Here is a 19,116-nt window from a genome sequence, read left to right on the forward strand (position 1 = left end):
CACATTATCTGCATAAGCACTAATCCATCTTAAAACCTATTGCCTATCTGGAGAACCTAACTTGGGTTGTCATCTCTCAGTGACACTATCTGCTAACATTTCTTTTCTCTGGAAAGACAGAGATGCAGTCCATCCCTACACATCTGAGTCTGTATGTCAGGTTTGTTTATTCATATATTCAATGTGCATTTATTGAGGTCTTACTATGCGTTAGACACTCTGTGACTTGCTGGGATACAAGAATAAGCAAAGCCAACAGCATCACTGCTCTTAAGCAACTTAGATTTCAGCAGGTGAATAGATAAGACATAAACAATTAGATATATAATGTTGAAAAAAGGTGCTACTATTTCAGATAAAGCAGTCAGAGAAGGTCTCTCTTAGGAGCTGACATTTAGGTGGAGACCTAAATAAAGTGAGAGAGAGAGAGCCGTGTAGATATGTGGGGAGGAGAACGTTTCCAGGCATAAAATGCATCAGGGGACCTAAAAAGAGGGTTATGCTTCTTGTAGAGAATAAGGAGATACTCTCAAGGGACTGGAAGAAAAGAAAAACGTCTTAACATCAAGGGTGCAAGTCGTGTGTCCTCCTCCTTATATCACATAACGTATAAGATGACAGTACTGCATATATTGGGCTTCCCTGGTGGCTCCGTGGTAAAGAATCCACATGCCAATGAAGGAGACGTGGGTTCGATCCCTGGGTCAGGGAAATCCCCTGGAGAAGGGAATGGCAACCTGCTCTAGTATTCTCCTCTGGGAAATCCCATGGACAGAGGACCCTGGAGGGATGCAGCCCACGGGGCACAGAGAGCTGGACGTGACTGAGCGACTGTGCGCATTGGTTTCCTGCACGGGGGAGTGAAGTCTCCCGCTGGCTCACTCCCAGCTGTGCACTGCTCATCTGATTGGCTCATTCTTTCCACCTCTCTCAGACTCCTTGTTGCCACCTTTTTATTCCAAATAGCTGAATCAACTGCTACTTCCCATTCATCCACAGACTCTACTCCATGAAGTTTCAGTTATGCCTTCTGGGGAAAGTGGACATTTCAAAAAGCAAACTGGGTGTGGAAAGTGATGGGGGACGCTGGAGTCGAGGGCAGAGTGGAAGAGGTATGAAGATCTCTAGGTCTGTGAGGTTCACAGTTGGAGATATTTATCTTCACCTCCAGACGCCCAGTGCCTAGCTCGTTAAGTGTGTGCTGCGGCCAGTGCTGTTGGGAGGCACTTTGAGACGTAGTTAACCTCCCACTCCACCCATCTCAAGAATTCCCTTCCTAAGACATGCCTTTGTAGCTCTTCCACCTATTACCACAATGTAACTGGAAGCTTATGTATTTCCCCGTGTTCATACAGAAACACTTAGGCATAGGAAAATCAGATTTAACCAGACCCTGGAACTGGCATTTAGAACTTTCATTTTCTTCTTTCATTGGTTTCTTAGTTCTAACTTTTCCTTCTGGCTTCACTTATTTACTCTACTTTCTCTTTTAAATATGTCTGTGGTACCCCCAAAGTACTGTACAGCCTTGTTAAATGATTATTATCAATTAAAGGGTTACTCATCCCTAACATATTGAGTTAGAGATTATTCCACCTACTTTTCCTACCTTTCTACTAATATTATTTCTTATATTGAAAACTTAGTGCCCGTAGACTGCACCTGCACCAGCCCACTGTATATGTTTAGTGATAAGAAGCATTTTCTACTGAATAGAAACACCAACCAGGCTCCTAGCTAAAAGAACAAGCTAGAATATTCCAGGCTAATAAACGAGTAAAAAAATAAAAGTGAATTTACTAGTAGAGCACCCTGGCCACACTATAATGGCTCTTTATTTCCTTTCCTTAGCCATCAAAAACTTACAGATCATTTTGAGGCAGAGAAAGAATAACTATTTGAGAAAACAGGTTGTTTTCAATATAGACATGGGAAACATACGAAAGTTATTAAGCAGAATCATCTCAAAAAGAAAATTCTCACAAAGAATTTCAGCACTAACAGAATGCTTACAAAAGGTATATCCTATTTTTAATGCCACTGCATGTATCTTCATGATTTCAAAGACTGGGATCCATTCCAATTCTAGCATTTTATGAATAATAAACATGGCTAAATTAAAAAAAAAAAGAGTACTGACAACCAAAATTTATTTAATTTTTAAAAGTACTTTCAGTAGGAGCAGAAAATTTCTTTTCAGCTCATAAGGAATAAAAGTAGAAAATACATGTAACTGTAACTCTGTTAAACTATTTTACGGATATAAATAATTTTAGCGTACTTGGGTTATTCTTCCTATATATGCTAAGTTGTTTCAGTCATGTCTGACTCTGCAACCCCACGGACTGTGGACTGTAGCCCGCCAGGGATTATCCAGGAAAGAATATTACAGTGGGTTCCCATGACCTGCTCTAGGGGATCTTCCTGACCCAGGGATCAAATCCAGATCTTTCAGGTCTCCTGCACTGGCAGGAGGGTTCTTTACCACTAGCACCACCTAGGAAGCCCTTGTTCTTCCTATAATTACCCTCAAATAGTTAATTCTCTGATACACTGATTGGAATGGGATATGAATTTTTTTGGATTGGGAAGTAAGATTGGATTTGGATTTTGGAAAAGGAAACGTATTGCTGTAGGAATTTACATTTATTGTACACCTGCTAACATCAGATTCCCTTCAAGTTCAAGGCAAAGACGGGCCCACTTTACTTGAATATAAAATATATATTAATTTCTATGAAAAAAATCCGGGTAAGGAGTAAATCTATTATCTTCTACCCTATGTTAAGAAAAGGGAGTATGTAAATTGATAGCATAAAGCTCCTTGACAGCTTAAATAAAGCAATCCAAACTTAGCAATCGAGCCACATTCACTTCAAATTAGTTATGTTGGGAGGAGCTCAGTGGTGTCAGACTCTTTTGTGACCCCGTGGACTGTAGCCCACCAGACTCCTCAGTCCATGGGATTCTCCAGGGAAGAATACCAGAGTGCGTTGCCATTTCCTTCCCCAGGGGATGTTCCTGACCTGGGGATCGGACCCTTGTCTCCTGCATTGGCAGGAGGATTCTTTACCACTGAGCTACCAGGGAAGCCCTATCTTGGGAGGCCGGGCACTTATTCCAGGGGTATTCCACAAACTTTAAAATTTAAGTCTTCTACAGAAATACCTACATGAGTTCTTTTAGATAATCTCAATGAAAACAAATGTTATAATTTGGGAGAGGATTACATTTCTACATTATTGGAAATACTCAAATCATTTGGAATCACATAAGTAAGGTAAATGATCAAGCTAAGGAATAAACACATTTTCTGAGTAAGCAAGAACATTCAGGTGCTACTATAGGAGGCTATGGTTTTTCCTGTGGTCATGTATGGATGTGAGAGTTGGACTGTGAAGAAGGCTGAGAGCCGAAGAATTGATGCTTTTGAACTGTGGTGTTGGAGAAGACTCTTGAGAGTCCCCTGGACTGCAAGGAGATCCAACCAGTCCATTCTGAAGGAGATCAGCCCTGGGATTTCTTTGGAAGGAATGATGCTAAAGCTGAAACTCCAATACTCTGGCCACCTCATGCAAAGAGTTGACTCACTGGAAAAGACTCTGATGCTGGGAGGGATTGGGGGCAAGAGCAGGGAACGACAGAGGGTGAGATGGCTGGATGGCATCACTGACTCGATGGACGTGAGTCTGAGTGAACTGTGGGAGTTGCTGATGGACAGGGAGGCCTGGCGTGCTGCAATTCATGGGGTCGCAAAGAGTCGGACACGACTGAGTGACTGAACTGAACTGATAGTGTAATAAGTCTTATAAGGTGGTTTTGAAGGCAATTTCAAAAGAGGAATGTATATCCCAAGGTAGAGGCTTAAAAAGAAAACATTCATTCTATGTTTTCTGTTTTTAAAAAATCAGTCTAGCTATTTTATAGTCACACTTTGTCCTTAGTAAACTCAGCTGGATTCCAGATGACAAATTTCACATTTAGTTCTAACTAAAAGTTTTAGTTTCCCTATAAGAAAGCTGCCTACAAACCAAGTTATTTTTTATATTACCAATTTAAATAAGCATATTACCAGTTTAAATTATGTTTTATATTATCAATTTAAGCAGCTTACCCGTTTAAACTGTCACTTGTTTCTGAACTTGACTGTTATCCAAAGAGATTGGTTTCATCCACTAAATTTGTTTTTCTAAAGTTTTTTTCAACCACTTTATCAAAAATAAAAATGTTAGTAAATAAAGTCAAGTCAACTACATAATTCTCCCAGATTTACGCCCTTAGGATACATTTTGGTATTCATTATAATCAGAAGTTCTTTTGCACACAGCTTTTCAGGTTAAAGTTTCTTAATGACAATCTTTGCATACTTGATTTTAGAAGAATACCAGACAATCAAACAGAAAGAGGGATATTCTAGCATTTATTTAAAAGGACAACAATGTGGCTGAAGTTATTAACATGGCTATTAAATTTACATCACATTTAAAAGCTAACAAAAAACCCAAACTGAAAAAAAAATGCAATAAAAAAGTGATTCGGCCCTTGAAAGCTTTAAATATATTTAGTCCTTATAAAACCGGGATCCATGACCCTTCGGGGATTATACATAATGGCACTGAAAATGTCTTAATGCTTCATAAATAGGAAACACCTACACAGGCACAGATGTCCCAATGTACTTAAGCCAGTGAGGGTCATGTTGGTTTGAGCTCAGGAGACTTGGCAGAGCTTTAAGAATTCCACACTGAATTTTTATAGTACTTTTTAATTTTCAAAGTAAACAACCATGCACAAATCCCTCAAGCAAGAGTGCTGAGTGTTCTCACTACTTTACAGAAGCTGAAACTGTGACAGAGAGCAGAAAGAGACTACACAAATATATGCAAGAGAGATAAGTGGCTTGATCCCACTTCTCCTTTACATATTGTTTAAAAATTCACTTATGACAAATAAATTTCACTTAAGACAAATAAAAAGTATCAGTTGGTAAAGAATCCACCTGCAATGCAGGAGACTCCAGTTTGATTCCTGGGTCAGGAAGATCCCCTGGAGAAGGGATAGGCTACCCACTCCACTTCTCTAGGAATTCCCTGGTGCCTCAGCTGGTGAAGAATCCACGTGCAATGCAGGAGACCTGGGTTCAGTCCCTGGGTTAGGAAGATCCCCTGGAGAAGGGAAAGGCTACCCACTCCAGTATTCTGGCCCAGAGAATTCCATGGACTGTATAGTCCACGGGGTCGCAAAGAGTCGGACACGACAGAGCGACTCTCACTTCACTTCAGAAAGGATTTCTAACACAATATTAAATACTCCCCCTTCAGATCACAATTAAGTATTCCTATTATTTTCTCTTTCTCTATAAAATGTCTCAAATTTCCCCACCTGTAAAATTAAGGTAAATAACAGCTGTCTTCTATACTACAAAGTTACTAACACAGTCAGTAACAATACAGAAACTAGAATTAAAAACCTTCATAGGGTTGTTAAGGGGTTTAAATAAGACGAATGCACACAAAGTTTTGAGCATACTGGTGACAGAAAATTACAGAAAAAATTATTAGAAAAAAAAGTTCAAAACATACAGGAAAGAATATGGATAATATGCATTAAAAAAATCTGACGTAGTTAACTTCATCATAACTTTTACAAAATATCTGACTAATCTGTATTTTGTTTCAGATCTCTAGAGACCAGATGTTAAGCGAGGCCTGCTGGGGAGCTTAGACTACTGAGAATTAGGCATTCTTAGTGTAATTGTTGCTACCGCTTAGTTGCTAAATCGTTTCTGGTAATACCACTAACTAATCCTGTGCTGTTTCTCTAAACACTTTCCATAGGTCTCATTTCCTCTTCTGAAAAAGTAAGTGGGGGCTGTAAAAGAGCTCTCAAGTCCCTTTAACTTCTAATCTAAAATCATCGTGCCTGACACGAAAGCAAGCTTCGAGAACTCGAGCCCTAAGCAACAACAGTGTTTACATGTTATTTTCTATGTACCACCGACTACATTATTTTAAATTACTATTTTGTAAAAAGACTGAACCTGGTTTCATTCTTGTCTTACACTTGACAGTGTACAAAGAATCAATTTTAGTTTTCCATTCCCTTCCCCAGGTGCCTCATTCACTAAAATAATAAGTTAAGAGGATTGTAGGATTTTAGAGACAGAAGTACATACATGTTTTGAAAATAATTCATGTATAATTGTAAGGAAAATATTTTTACTCTAAAACACCTGATTATTCAAGGTCACAGATCAGTTCAGCTCAGCATTAGAGCGTGAGTTTCCTCATTTTTAGTCTATCTCTTTCTACTACTTCTACTATTAAGTAACGGAATTGTCTGGAAGGGATTTGAAGTTTTTTTTTTTAATCCACCAAATTCGCAGTTTATGTCATCTTAAAATTAAGGAAACCCTTATCTCCAATAATTACAAAACAAAAACACAAAACATTAAAACAATAATAAAGTAAAACAGTGTCTACAGCAAACAGGGAGAGCTTTAATGTTCAACATGTGACAATCATAAGGTCATAAGTCACACATTGCCCCAACCAGCATGAAATAATAAATCGTGTACTAAATTAAATGTCATTTCACAACAGCTTTAAAAAATTGGCTATCAAATATACTTTCATAATAGCCACAGCTAAATATTAAGGACAATTATGAAATCAACCAGAATAAAGGTTAATTTTATTATAAAAAAATTAACATTTATTGCCACAAACCGTATGTCCTATATACTACATACTTAAGTTGAACTTAAGTTTAAAAAATAAAAATTCAATGTAAGATAATGGGCTAAATATTTACAGCTAATCATATTATTAAACCTTTCTCCCCTGAAGTATATATACTTGGAGCTCTACAGTGCAAATGAAAAAAATTCTAAAATAAGAGACATCTTCACTAAATTTGTTGTATTATAGACATTATTAGTCTTGTTGAAACTTGCTCAAAATAAAAAAAATTTAAAGCACTCAAAATTAATATGTTACTCTGAAAAAGTATATTTAATGCAGCTCCTTTAAGATAAATCATTACTATTTAAGCCGGGCCAGAGATAAAATTAGGTGATGACACACTTCTATTCAAAATAATTGGCTTTAAGGACTATATTGCAATATAAATAGTTTAAATGACCATCTAGCAACTGGAGAATTCCATAATTTATTATAGGCTTCCTCAATGGTTCAAGCGGCAAAAACTATCCCTGCAATGCAGGAGACATAGGACACTCAGGTTCAATCCCTGGGTTGGGAAGATCCCCTGGAGGAGGAAATAGCGCAACCAATTCCAGTATTCTTGCCTGAAGAATCCCATGAACAGAGTTGCCTGCAAGGATATAGTCCGTAAGGTTGCAAAGAGTGGGACATGGCTGAGCATGCACACACACATAATTTATTATAAATAGGTAAGATTAAATAAGAATCCATTTCCTTACTTTTCAACAGAAAAATACACACCCCATGGAAATACGTTACTACTACAGAAGAGGGTTCTACTCCTGGAGTGTCTGACGGGGTCAGGGGACAGTGTACGTCAAAGTGCACTAGGAAATGTACAGTGCTTATATCCACACAATGTATCATCACTGCTTCAACTACATGCCAGTAGTTAGACTTTTTTGAGTAAACAGCAGTCTAAATAAAAATGGGAAAAATACAAACTTGGTCTTAGCTGAAACAATCTAAAAGGAACTAAAATTTCCATTCCATCCTTTTTTTTTTTTTTGTAATAAAGGATAGCAAAAGACAACAAGGATACCTATAAACATCAGAGCTATATTGCCACAATTAGCTTTAGATTTTTACGTCAAATAAAAGAAACTAAATTGTAATCCTGGTTAATGCACTTCTTTATGTGCAAAGAGTTGATGTGCAAACACAGCCCCAAATTTCTCTTTTTTCAGTCCTCTGAATTCATGGCAGCTGATCCAAACTGTTGGTTTTTGGAACGTTCTTGATGTTTCTAAACTTCTCTTCCACCTTTTCATATCTCTACTGCTTCACCCTCTCACATCCCTTCCCTCAACACCTGTAATCCATAAACTCCACTGGAAGCCTGTATTCAAGGGATATATGTGACAGTGGTAGTCAGGAATAAAAAGGCAGTCTATCAAAATCTGGTGTTTGAGGGTAGAAACCACTCTCTCCAACTAATTTTGAACTACTATATTTTCTAAAATATACCTTCGTGGGTAAAAATCAATACAAAAATTTACCATTAAAACTCATACTCTAATCCAGTTTAGCATAAAAGTGATCATGTACAATTCAGAGAGAGAGGAACACTTAACAGATCTTTTTTTTTTTCCCCCCTAAATGGAAGTTCTCCATAAGGATATTTTTATTTACTTGAAAAATGCAAAACGTAAGTAGAACAAGCCAGAAGAAAATGAGGGCAACTGACTCTCTGAAATCATAGAAATAGGAGTTCTTCTATAAAGGTCAATAAGTCATTGATTTTTTTTTTCAGTTATAGCTAAATTCAACAAAATATTTCTTGAAAATTCTTTTGCAACACAATTCACCAATATACATTTTTCATGACTTAGAAGTATGGAAGCAAGTGCCCATTAATTTGGCAAACACCTATAAATATTGCATTACACAATTATCAGAATGTCCTCAGAAGGGTATATGCTATCAGGCACAAACCTATTTTGTGTATTTAATTTGCTCACATAAACAGTAGTACAAAATGAAAACTTTTTGCTCACTACAATTAGGTATGATGTTAAAAGTAAGAAAAAATATGTTTTAAGAAATATGCCCCAGGCTAATTTTAAGCCCAATGTAAATTAAGCGTTCCTAACAACTAGGCTATTTCAAATCACCTGCAGCCCAGAGTGGATTAAAACTTATATAATCAACCAAATAATACAGATATTCTTTTACAGTAGTCACTCATACTAAACACTTTTGATCCAACCTCTCCTTCACTAAAATCTCTAAAAGCCACCAATGTGATCTCTATACACATATGAATTTTACTGCTGTTACAATATACATTTAACCTATATATATGCGAGAAATGTTTCAGAATAAGTCTCTTATAGTTTGTAAAATTTATACACAGTCTATATAATAGTAAAAGTGGCCAGATTAACTAAAATATCTGTAACATCAATAGATAAAAGGCAAAACAGCACTGTAATATAAATTATTTTTATCAACTATAAAAATATAACGGAATAGCCAAAGAAACATCACAAGAAGTAATTTCAATAAAATCTGACCACATGCTAATCACACATCTCTGTACTGTAGTGATTTCAAACTAAACTAACACACCTGAATACACAATGTGTTTATCTTGTGTTTTTTTCTTTTACTAATAATAAAGCCATAACAATGCACAGGGTTTTAAAAAATGAAGACAAACAGCCAAAAGCTAGCCTCCTTTAACATTCAGAAATCATTTTATGAGTGAATATCAGAAATATTAAGCTTAAAAAGACACTGATTGAAACACTCGCTGCTAGAACATTTGGAAGGAGAGAAAAAAGGTATAAAGTATCCATTAAAAAAGGAGAGAAATGAGTAAAAATATCTTCCTCAGGTCTCCTCTCTCTCTGAGAATACCATCAACACAATGTTACTAAGAAAAATGTTAAGGGGACACAATTTGCTTCCTTCATCCTGTGTTTGTACAGGTCTTCATTCCCAGTATGTTAATAAGTGAGGCACAGATGCAAATAATAATGAGATGTTAAAATCTACATAAATTTTCATAGCTTCATTAAATGCCAATCAACAGAGCCTTAAACTCCACCTATGACTTAGGTTACAAATTCATCTTGCATCATTCTTTCTCTTCAATAACCATACCCTTCAGAAAACGATCAACTTTTTTATACTAAAGTTTCAACGTAGTTCCAATAAGAGCTCTTAATTCCACCGAAACCATTTACTTCTATGCCTCCTTTCAGCAGTTGCACCATTAATACTCAAGTGAAACGATGTTGAAAATCGAATTATGCAGAAATGTGCCTTCATCAATGTTACAAGTTTATGCTAAATTTTTTGAATTTCAGTATTTAAAAAGTATATGAAGGTAGAATGGCTACTGCATTTTACTTAAAGAATGTATCTGAGTATCAATAAGGTTCCTCTCATTTTACTATCAATTAACTTAAATCTTCAAATAGTCTACTATGGCCTATCGTGATATTCATAATTTTACAACAATGTAATAACTGGATGTTGTGCTATGCTGATACATCAGAAGGAATTGCCTTCCCTCACAAAAGAGAGTGAAAAGTGTTTTTAAGTGTTTTAAGAAAAAGCAATTTTAGGTGACATCTTAAAAAGTCAAATTACAATTTATGCTTTAAAAGAATTTAAACAGAATGCAAGTGAAATTATCAGTGGATTTAATATTTCTGTATCTCAAGTCAGAAAGGCATTACTTAACATAGTTGTGGTCTTAACATGTTGAATTATCTGCTGATTACTCAAGGTCATTGGTCATAAAATTTGGCTAGAACCATGTAACATATAGAGAAGAGAAAGCAATGGATTTTAGTTATATCAGGGTTACTGTTTGAAAACAATAGGCTAATTCAATGATGGTAAAAAGAAACACTGTTTCAATTTACTTAGAAGAAGCTTTGTTCTGGGTAATCACAGTTACCAATGTTAAGATAATGCCACGAAGCACAAAATTTTCAAACCTTCTCAAACTATCCTGTAAAGATATTACATCTTTTCATACGACACAAACTACTGATTATAATTCCAAACCACACATCAGCCTACAATAATCATTTCACTAAATATTAAAGAATCTGAAAGAGCCAGATCATCGTTTTGCCTACCATCATATGGTTGTTGAGGCTGACATACCTTAAATGTTACCAACGAATAGAAAAAGTATTAAAGCTAGCTTTAATGATTTAAGAATAACTATACTAAGATTTATTCTCCAGATCCTAGATTTTATAGGGCTTAATGAAAGTTAACTGACTAGAAAATGGGAAGTTCTTGTTCCACGCCTTTTTTACAGTAAGGAAAATGAAAACAATACCATGCTGAGTATCAGAACAAAAGCATTAATTATCACCAAGTGTTTCCTAAGATATATTATTTTTCTTTGTACAATTAAATGTTTTATAAATCAATGTAGCAGTTTCCTACAAATACCTTAGTCAAACCAAATGTACTTATTCTTTTAAAACAAATAAGCAAAATCATGAATTCCACTACCAAAAACTGAGATTGAAAAATTTAAAACACAGCATGTCTTTTAAGACTGAAGCACAACAGGCTAATGTAGTAACATCTCAAATCTTCTTACTGAAAACATTTTAAACCTTCAGTTCAGAATGACAGCAATAAAAAGTTGAAATGTTCTACATAAAAGATAATTAAGTAACAGATTAGTAGGTAGTTTACATTAAAACACACAAGAACCAAGGATTTTTTTTTCTTTTATAAGAAACGTGTAAGCCTTTTAAAAGGAATAGACCATAGCCTAAATATAAAGTTTTTCCCCAACGAGCAAAGCTTCCTACTTAAAGAGGAAAAAAATGAGTCACCTCAGTATTAGGGTATATCACCTCAGTATTAGGGTATATCATTAATAGAAAAAGTATTTTAAAAAGTTTTAAACAAAATTTTCAATGACTAGTTAGTGGGAAGTGACTACCATTAACACTTTAGAACTTGAAATACTTACGTACAAAGAAATCACGGTGTCTACTATGCCCTCCTCCCGGCTCAAAAAGTCTCACTGATTAATCAGTCTTGTGTCTCTACAATTAATTTTTATATTTTCCTTCACACCTAAAATGTGATACATATTTATCTGAATTGGCAATGGGCATGCAGGACAGAGCATTTAACTCCTACCAACAGATTCACGTACATTTAGAACTTTTTCTTGGTAATTACATTTTTACAGACCTTTTTGAGTCAAACAGAAATGTCAGTATACTTATAAATGATAGAGAATAAAGAAGATAGGAACAAATTAAACATAGCTGAGACTGAAGCTTAACAATGCTGGCCATTCGTTATATATGTGAGAACTTGCAGGAACATTTGAAAGTCAACTCAGCACCAATTTCTTTCTTAAAGAAACCAATCAGCAGACATAACTTATCTACGCTGGGTCAGGAACTCTATCCTACATCTAATACTCAGGTCAGGTAAACTGCTCACTGCATTGCTTTAGTAACCTCACGACTCAGTTTCTTCAACAGGAAGGTTCACAGTTTGAAGAAGAGGGTTCATTGTTAGTACTTCTAATTTTCCCCAGGCTAACACTTCACAGATGTACAAATACAGCACAAGGTTTGATTATGTAAGTATTAAAGGTGTTTTTCATTGTAATGTAAGAGCATATTTTAGGACAACTTAAAATTATGCACAATAAATACGTTTCCACACATTATCCGCCTCTGAATTTACATCACTTTTACTAAAGTTATTTGTTAATGAGCAATATTATTTTAAGTTTTCACATAAAATTTTCAATCACTGCCCAATGGGATACCAAATACCACTATTTCGGAAAAAACAAACACAAAACTTGAAAGGGTTTTGTACAGATAAATCACATAGTTTGTCTACCAAGCCTACTTTCAAAAGACCACTTAAACTTTTTCACATGAAAAAGCACTTGAATTACAGTCGAATACATTCAAATAAATGTTTAAATCTATCAATGGATCTTAAACATACCATTTTCAAGAAACAGAAAGCGTTAATCTTACCTTGAATAGCCGTTAGAAAAAACAGATCGACCAGAGAAGTTCAAAGTCCCCAAGGAAGTCAAGTTATCATCTCCAGACCCTTGGCATCTATTCCAATTTTCTGAACCAACAGGAATTGGTGGAATGACATTAAAAATAGGTTTCTGATCCTGCTGTTGAGAAAGGGATGCTGTATTCATGTCGTAGTGGTACATCTGGCCCCCAGAGGTACTCACACCGTGAACAGAAATGGCAGACATTTTATTACCAATTATATTGGCCCCAGAAAAGCTGGCCTGACAATAAACTGGGCCCAGTTTCTCCTGCTTAATTACCCCAGGGGTGCAGAGTTCGATAAAATCTTCTTTTTCTGTTTTCACTTGGGGCAGTGGCACACTGCTAGGACTTGGTAAGATCAAATCTCCATTATCTTTAATTTTAGGCTTAGTGTCCGGTAAAACAAGAGGCTTACAGTCCTCATTCGAGCTTCCTTCCAGAAGGAATGGATCATCCTCTCCTGCCAAAGGAGAAAGCAAACAGTTTTCATCTATCAAGAGGTCTGAGCTCCAAGGACTCTCACTTGTCTCTTTACTTGGGGACCCAGAAGAAAACTCCAAATCCTGGAGCTTTTTCCTCCAAATGTCAAAGGTGCTTTGGTCTGTGGTATACAACTTCATATTACCCCCGTTACTGCCCTTCTGGCCTTTCAAATTCTGCTGTTCTGAAGACACATCAGAGTGAGTTTTTGGAAACTCCTTCTCTGTGGGGGCAGCAGAAACAGCAGTGGATGCCGAATTCTTGGGGTTCTCTGGAACACTGGTTGACCTATTGAGGTTTGCGATGCTTTCTTCCAGAAGACGAAAGTCTGTTTCCCCAGAGGAAAGGCTGATTTGGCCCTGCTGTGGGAATCCCAGGTCATTTCCCATCACTTTTGTCTCTGTCTCTCCCATGTACAGTCCCATGGACAGTGAAACTGCCTTGGACAGATCTGGCTGCTGCGCATTGCTTCCTGAGCCTTTTGGAAAATCAACCAGAAGTCTTTGCTGCTTGGAGTCTGACTGAGAAGCAGCAGCCAGTGAGGGGGAAGATGCAGAAACCTTCACAGTAGCTCCTCCCCTTAGGGTTTTATAGAAGTCCATCACATTTCCCCTCTCTCGACCAAGCACACTGCTGGGGATTTCTTCTCTACTGGGGGTGCTTAATGACTCCTTGGGGTCCATCAGTGAGTATCAGCTACAAAAAAAGAAGGGGACATAATAAGCTACAAAATCACATTATCTCTGTGATCCGATTAGTAAGAGCCTGTTAAATGAACCTTTTAGTTAACACCGGATCTAATTCCTTGTTATCAAGAATAGATAGATTCTGTCTTCCAGAATACAAAAGCAGAGGCTCCTGCTCCCATTCAGTGCACCACATTTAAAAGTACAATGCAGTCCATTTGCACAGCTCTGAACAAAATTGTATCAATCTAAGCCTGGGTATTCATCCTGCCACTCACAAACTGGTAACTTTGTTAATCAGACATTATAATTCTGATTATTCTAAAGTTCCAGCTGATGTCAAAGTATTTAATTTTAAAAAAGTATGATCATTTCTTTTCAACTAATCAAGGTTATCGGCTTTTCTGAGAACCAATAAACATAAAATTTGATAAACACTATGCTAGAATTCTCTGTTTCTAATTACTCCCCAATTCCCCTCCTACTGGCTGGTCACACATCCAAACCTTTTAGTCCAACCTACTGGTGAACCATGTATTTTATTTGAAAAATAAACAATGATGGTCTGCTCATTTTCCAACAGAGTAGGAAAAGGCTCTTATTTTAACCCATATTTCCTACTGAATGTGCCTAATAGTGCCTGCCTTCAAATTTTGGACGTATGTAATGAAAGGCACTGTACACAGGCTAATCAAAATTTAGATTTAAAAAAGTAGAATAGAATGCATAGTAGCTTCACACTAAAATTTTAGCTTATTTAAATACTGTACAAGAACTATAGCTCTCTCAAACCCTTACAATAGAATCTATGAAACTACATGTTTTTAAACTGCTTAAGACCTCAGTATGAAATACTATTATAATCTCGAAATTAAATGTTGTCCTTTCTGAATATCTAAGTATTGAAAAAAACAAAGAAAAACAAAAACAAAAAAACACCCCAGACCGGTAAAATCACATTTATATAAATCCAAGTAAAATGCTCAGAACAATTTGCTCCGCATTCTAAAGCTTCACCTATCCTAATTCTGAGCCTTCTTTCAAGAGGGTTAGGTTGATAGGTTATTGACAATCAAGATGTTTTAAGAGGCAGGCAGAGTCTTTGATAAGCATTATTTGCGACATTATATTCAAATCCCGTTCAAAGAAAGAAAACTTTTCCTGTACGGAGACTTTAAGATGCTCAAACTTCACTGGTCCTCTCTAAAAGTGGAATGTGATGATGGTAGACAGTGGTAGGCACCCGCCTCTACAAATCTCAAGGGTAAACTGCTTTTCTCCCCGCCCCTCTGCTGTATTTATCTGATAACGATCTCTAAACATAAGGTATCAAATGGAGCCTAATGAATTTCCACGCCGCTTTGACAGCTGCCTTCAAACTCGAAACCAAAACAAAACTTCATAAAACGAAAAGATACCTCAAACGACTTTATCCCCCCGTTTAAGTTGCAAATAACCCTGTCACAGTAATCGGCGTTAACGAACCATGCCAAGGGGTCTTAAGCGGCATTACACGGCTGCAATCGTCAAGTCTGCAATCCCAAAACGTCAAACTAGCACTTGTCAAAAATTGCACCACAAAACTACAATGGTTAGGGAGGGTCTTTTTTCTAAAAGGGGCTACTTCAAACCTTCAGGCGCGAAGTGATGTCAAGCGCTAAAGAACAAACCCGGGGCCGAGGGAGGCGAGAGGGGAAAAAAGTGCGAGGTTAAGAGAGAAATGTGTCCAGACCTGTTGAGTTCTTTTCTCCGACACGCCCACTTCCACCAGATAACGCCAGCCCCGGCCGAAGTCTCCAAGTCGCAGACTGTCAGCCCCCTGCGTGTGTGTGTGTGTATGTGTGTGTGTGCGCGCACACACACACACACACACTGCGTGCCCGCCAGAAAGGAGACGCACTGGAGCCTCGACACAAACCCTGCTCGCGCTCGGGCGCACTAGGGTGGAGTGGAAAGATTCAGGCGAGGAGAATTCAGACGCCACTCAACGTTCACCAGAAAAATGGGTGTCAGGGAGGCCCCCCTAGGAGGGAAAAGAAAGGGGACTAGGGAAGGGAAAAAAAAAAAAAGCCCAGGATTCCTTGCCAGGGAACGCGAGACCCTGGAAACCTGGGGCGGCTCGACGAAGCTCCACTCGCAGGGAGCTCGGGTTCCTCCCCCTCGGCCCGGCCGGGGGACGGCGGCCCAGAGAGAGGAAGAGGCCAGCTCTGTCACCCGCGCGCTGCCCTTTCGTCACCGTCACCCGGCCCTCGCCAGCCCCCACCCCCACTCCCGGAGGCTAATAAAAGTTTGCGAGCTACCGCGGCGCCCCCGAGCCAGCCTCTAGGCCCCGGCCCGCACCTCGGGGAGCAAGCGCCCACGCGGGCCCCAGCCCCCGGCCCTCCCCTTACCTCTGCCGGCTGCGCCGCTCACCCGCTACTGTCCGCGGCTCCCACCGCAGCCGAGATAAACAACTTAGCGTGTGAAAGCAGGAGGAGCAGGAGGGAGAGATTTTTTTCTCTAAAAAAAAGGAAGTAAACAGCCGCCCCCTTCTCCATGAGGGGGAGGGGAGAGCCCCTATTTGAGAAAGTCTCCCATTTCCCGGCTGACAAGCCAGACCCCCGCCCCGCGCACGTCTTCGCGGGCCGGGGCTCTCGGGCGCGCGTCCTCCGTGCCGGCGCTCCGCCGCTCCGGCTGCAGCGTCTCTTTCCACCCACTAGAATCCGTCCCCGACGGGCGGGCGGTGACTCGGGCTCCCGTCACAGACTCGAGCTCGCAAAATGGAGGAGGAGGAGGAGGGGAGGCAGCGCGGACACGCGAAAGGGCCGCCCGGCCGCGGCGAGCGAGCGGGACCGAGGGGGGCGGGCGGAGGCGGCGCCACGGCGCGCACACACACACACGCGCACACACACCCGCGCGCGCGCGCGCGCTCCCACTCCACCCCCGGCCGCTCCCCGCCCGAGGGGCCGCGCGGCAGCGCGGGGAACGGTGCAACCTGTTGGCGACGCTCGGCAACTGCAGGAGCGGCCGCGGCCCCGCCCCACGCCCTCCGCGCGGGCCCCGCCACCCCGGCCGCGACGGCGCCTGCCCGCCCGCGGCCCCCCGGCGCGGCTCCCGCCCAGGCAGCCTCCTCGCCCTCCACCTCTCCACCCCGCAGGCAAAAGGAGATGAGGCGCCGGCGGGGCCGACCTGGCCTTTCTGGGGCGGGCTTCCGAGGGAAACCGAGTTTTCTCTATAGTTTCTCTTCTTGCCGCTCCTTCCCGCCCCCGCCCAACTCCGCCACTCCAGATCCACTCCGGAGCTCGCCCAGTCCTTCGGCGGTAAACGCCGTCAGCGCCCCTGCGGATGACAGCGGGCTGGCTGGGGGAGCCGGGGCGCGGCCGCAGCAGAGACGCGGGGCCGGTCCGCGCCTCCGCCCCCGGGCCGAGTTGAGCGAAGTGTGTCACTTCGAACGGGGCTACGGGGTTGCACGGAAACGGTGCCGCAGCGTCTCGGCCGCTCGCGGGACCGGACAGCCAGACACGCCCTCTGGGGAGGCTTCAGGGAGGGGCGGGCAGGGAAGAGGGTCGGCTCAAATGTACTCTTGGCCCACGGGGAGTCGCGTGCGGGCCGGTCCCCCACCCCCGCATCGTCTGGGCGGCCCAGTCTGCACCCGCCGAGCGCGCTCGCACCCAGAGTGAAGTTGCAAAGCAGAACCCACCCTCCCCCGCGCCGCGACAGTCCCCCACCCTCTTCTCCGAGTCTGCGAGGCGGCGACGGCGGCAGAAGGAGGCGCCGCCTGCCAAGTTCAACCCCCATCCCTCCCTCCGTCCTAGCGCGCTCACACTTGAAGGAAGTTGCACGCCAAATGCAAAACCTCCGGCGAACTAGATTTCTTTGCACTTTTTATTATTTTTAAGGAAAGCAGGAGGTGGCAGGCCTAAAAGCAAGTTGCAAGCGAAACAGTAAGTTGCTTGCAAAGTACGCCCTCCTCCCCCGCCACCCCCAACTCCTGACCTCTCCTTCCACCCCCCTCGGGGGCCCACGTTCAAGTTTCCCGCGGAGGCCCTTCCCCAGAATCTTGACATTTGCTGCACTCGCCTCAATGCGTTGCTCACCATTTCGTGTTCATGGGACCCTAGTCCCTCCAAATAAAATTGAACACACGCAGCTTTAAAATGTCAGCGTGAAACTCCTTCCAGCTGTTCCCGTTACGCACCTCCCCCTCCATCCGAGGGAAACACGTGGCTTGTCCCCATAGAGAGGGGCGTGGGGCGAGGGGAGTCGGCGCGGGAGGCCCCCGCCCCAGCCCCCTCCCCAAGCTCGCCGCCTCGGGAGGGCTAGGGCGACGCCGGGATCTAGCCTCCTACCTTGGGCGGCACATACTATCATTTGTGTGACTCGGGGAAAGGTTGTGTTTGTGTTGCTTTAGGGTTTGGGGAGGTAACTTTTGCGCCCCTACAGGTGACATCGCTTGCCTGCTGCTGCCAGGGGCGGAGGCTGCGGCAGCTCCACCTAGCCCTGCCCGGGCGCTCGGCTGCAGCTACTCTTTCCCCCAGCTGCACCCAGACTGGCAGCGGCTGCTCTGCCCTGACATTTGCAGAGGATTGGGTAAGCGCGTGCCGGAAACCTCTCGTCGCCATCTTGGTAAAGGCAGCTGACGCCGCTTGGCTGCGCGTCCACCATCTTGGCCGAGGTTCTCATTACCCGGCAGCCGAAGTCGCTCGCCTTTGGTTCAGAGGTGGTGGACGCTGCCCCGTGTGTTGTCCAAGGATGACAGGGGAGAACTAGGCTATTAGCAAGCCACCTGTGCGGAGGCGATCTGCACTGGCCGCCTCCAGATGATGCCAGGGCCACCATCTTGGCAAAGGAAAAGACGCTCACAGCCGGAGGCAAGAAGGGACCCAAGACCTTTGCCAGCGTAGAACCTTCAGCCAGGAGAATTTTTATGAAGAGCACTGAGCAACCCAGTTGCTAACAAAACCCCTTCTGTTAGCAACACCTCTTCTGATCCGGAAGAAATGACTTCTCTTTTCTTTTCCTTGTCAGTAGTCAACTGGAGGGAAGCCCTACTCTTGGGTGCTCACCGTGGCCTCTAAATGAGAATTGACTCCTAGCATGCTACTTTGCCTACTTTCCAGGCTTCTTACCTTCTAAGTTTCAAATACCAGAATCACATGTCTTTACCCAGTGGGTCCCTAAACAACCAACAGCTTCATGGAAAGAAAGTCAAGA

At 41.6% G+C, this 19,116-nt stretch overlaps 1 protein-coding gene across 5 annotated transcripts in view; it reads right to left on the reverse strand.

The window, feature by feature from the left end:
• NR3C1 (nuclear receptor subfamily 3 group C member 1) overlaps positions 1-18,148 on the reverse strand; it is a 119,793-nt gene extending 101,645 nt beyond the window's left edge. The window contains exons 1-3 of one of the 5 annotated variants that reach the window (XM_070374550.1): positions 16,314-16,860; positions 15,656-15,946; positions 12,722-13,933 (exon numbers count right to left, since the gene is read on the reverse strand). In XM_070374550.1, the coding sequence (XP_070230651.1) occupies positions 12,722-13,920 (1,199 nt within the window). In that variant the 5' untranslated portion in view covers positions 13,921-13,933; positions 15,656-15,946; positions 16,314-16,860. Of the gene's footprint in view, positions 1-12,721; positions 13,934-15,655; positions 15,947-16,313; positions 16,861-17,091; positions 17,378-17,999 lie in introns of those variants that run through there. The other 4 variants (XM_070374551.1, XM_070374549.1, XM_070374548.1 and 1 more) reach the window with 4 other exon arrangements.
• Between the last annotated feature and the right edge of the window lie 968 nt (positions 18,149-19,116).

The sequence above is a fragment of the Bos mutus genome, chromosome 7 (genome assembly GCF_027580195.1).
Source record: "Bos mutus isolate GX-2022 chromosome 7, NWIPB_WYAK_1.1, whole genome shotgun sequence".
NCBI lineage: Eukaryota > Metazoa > Chordata > Mammalia > Artiodactyla > Bovidae > Bos > Bos mutus.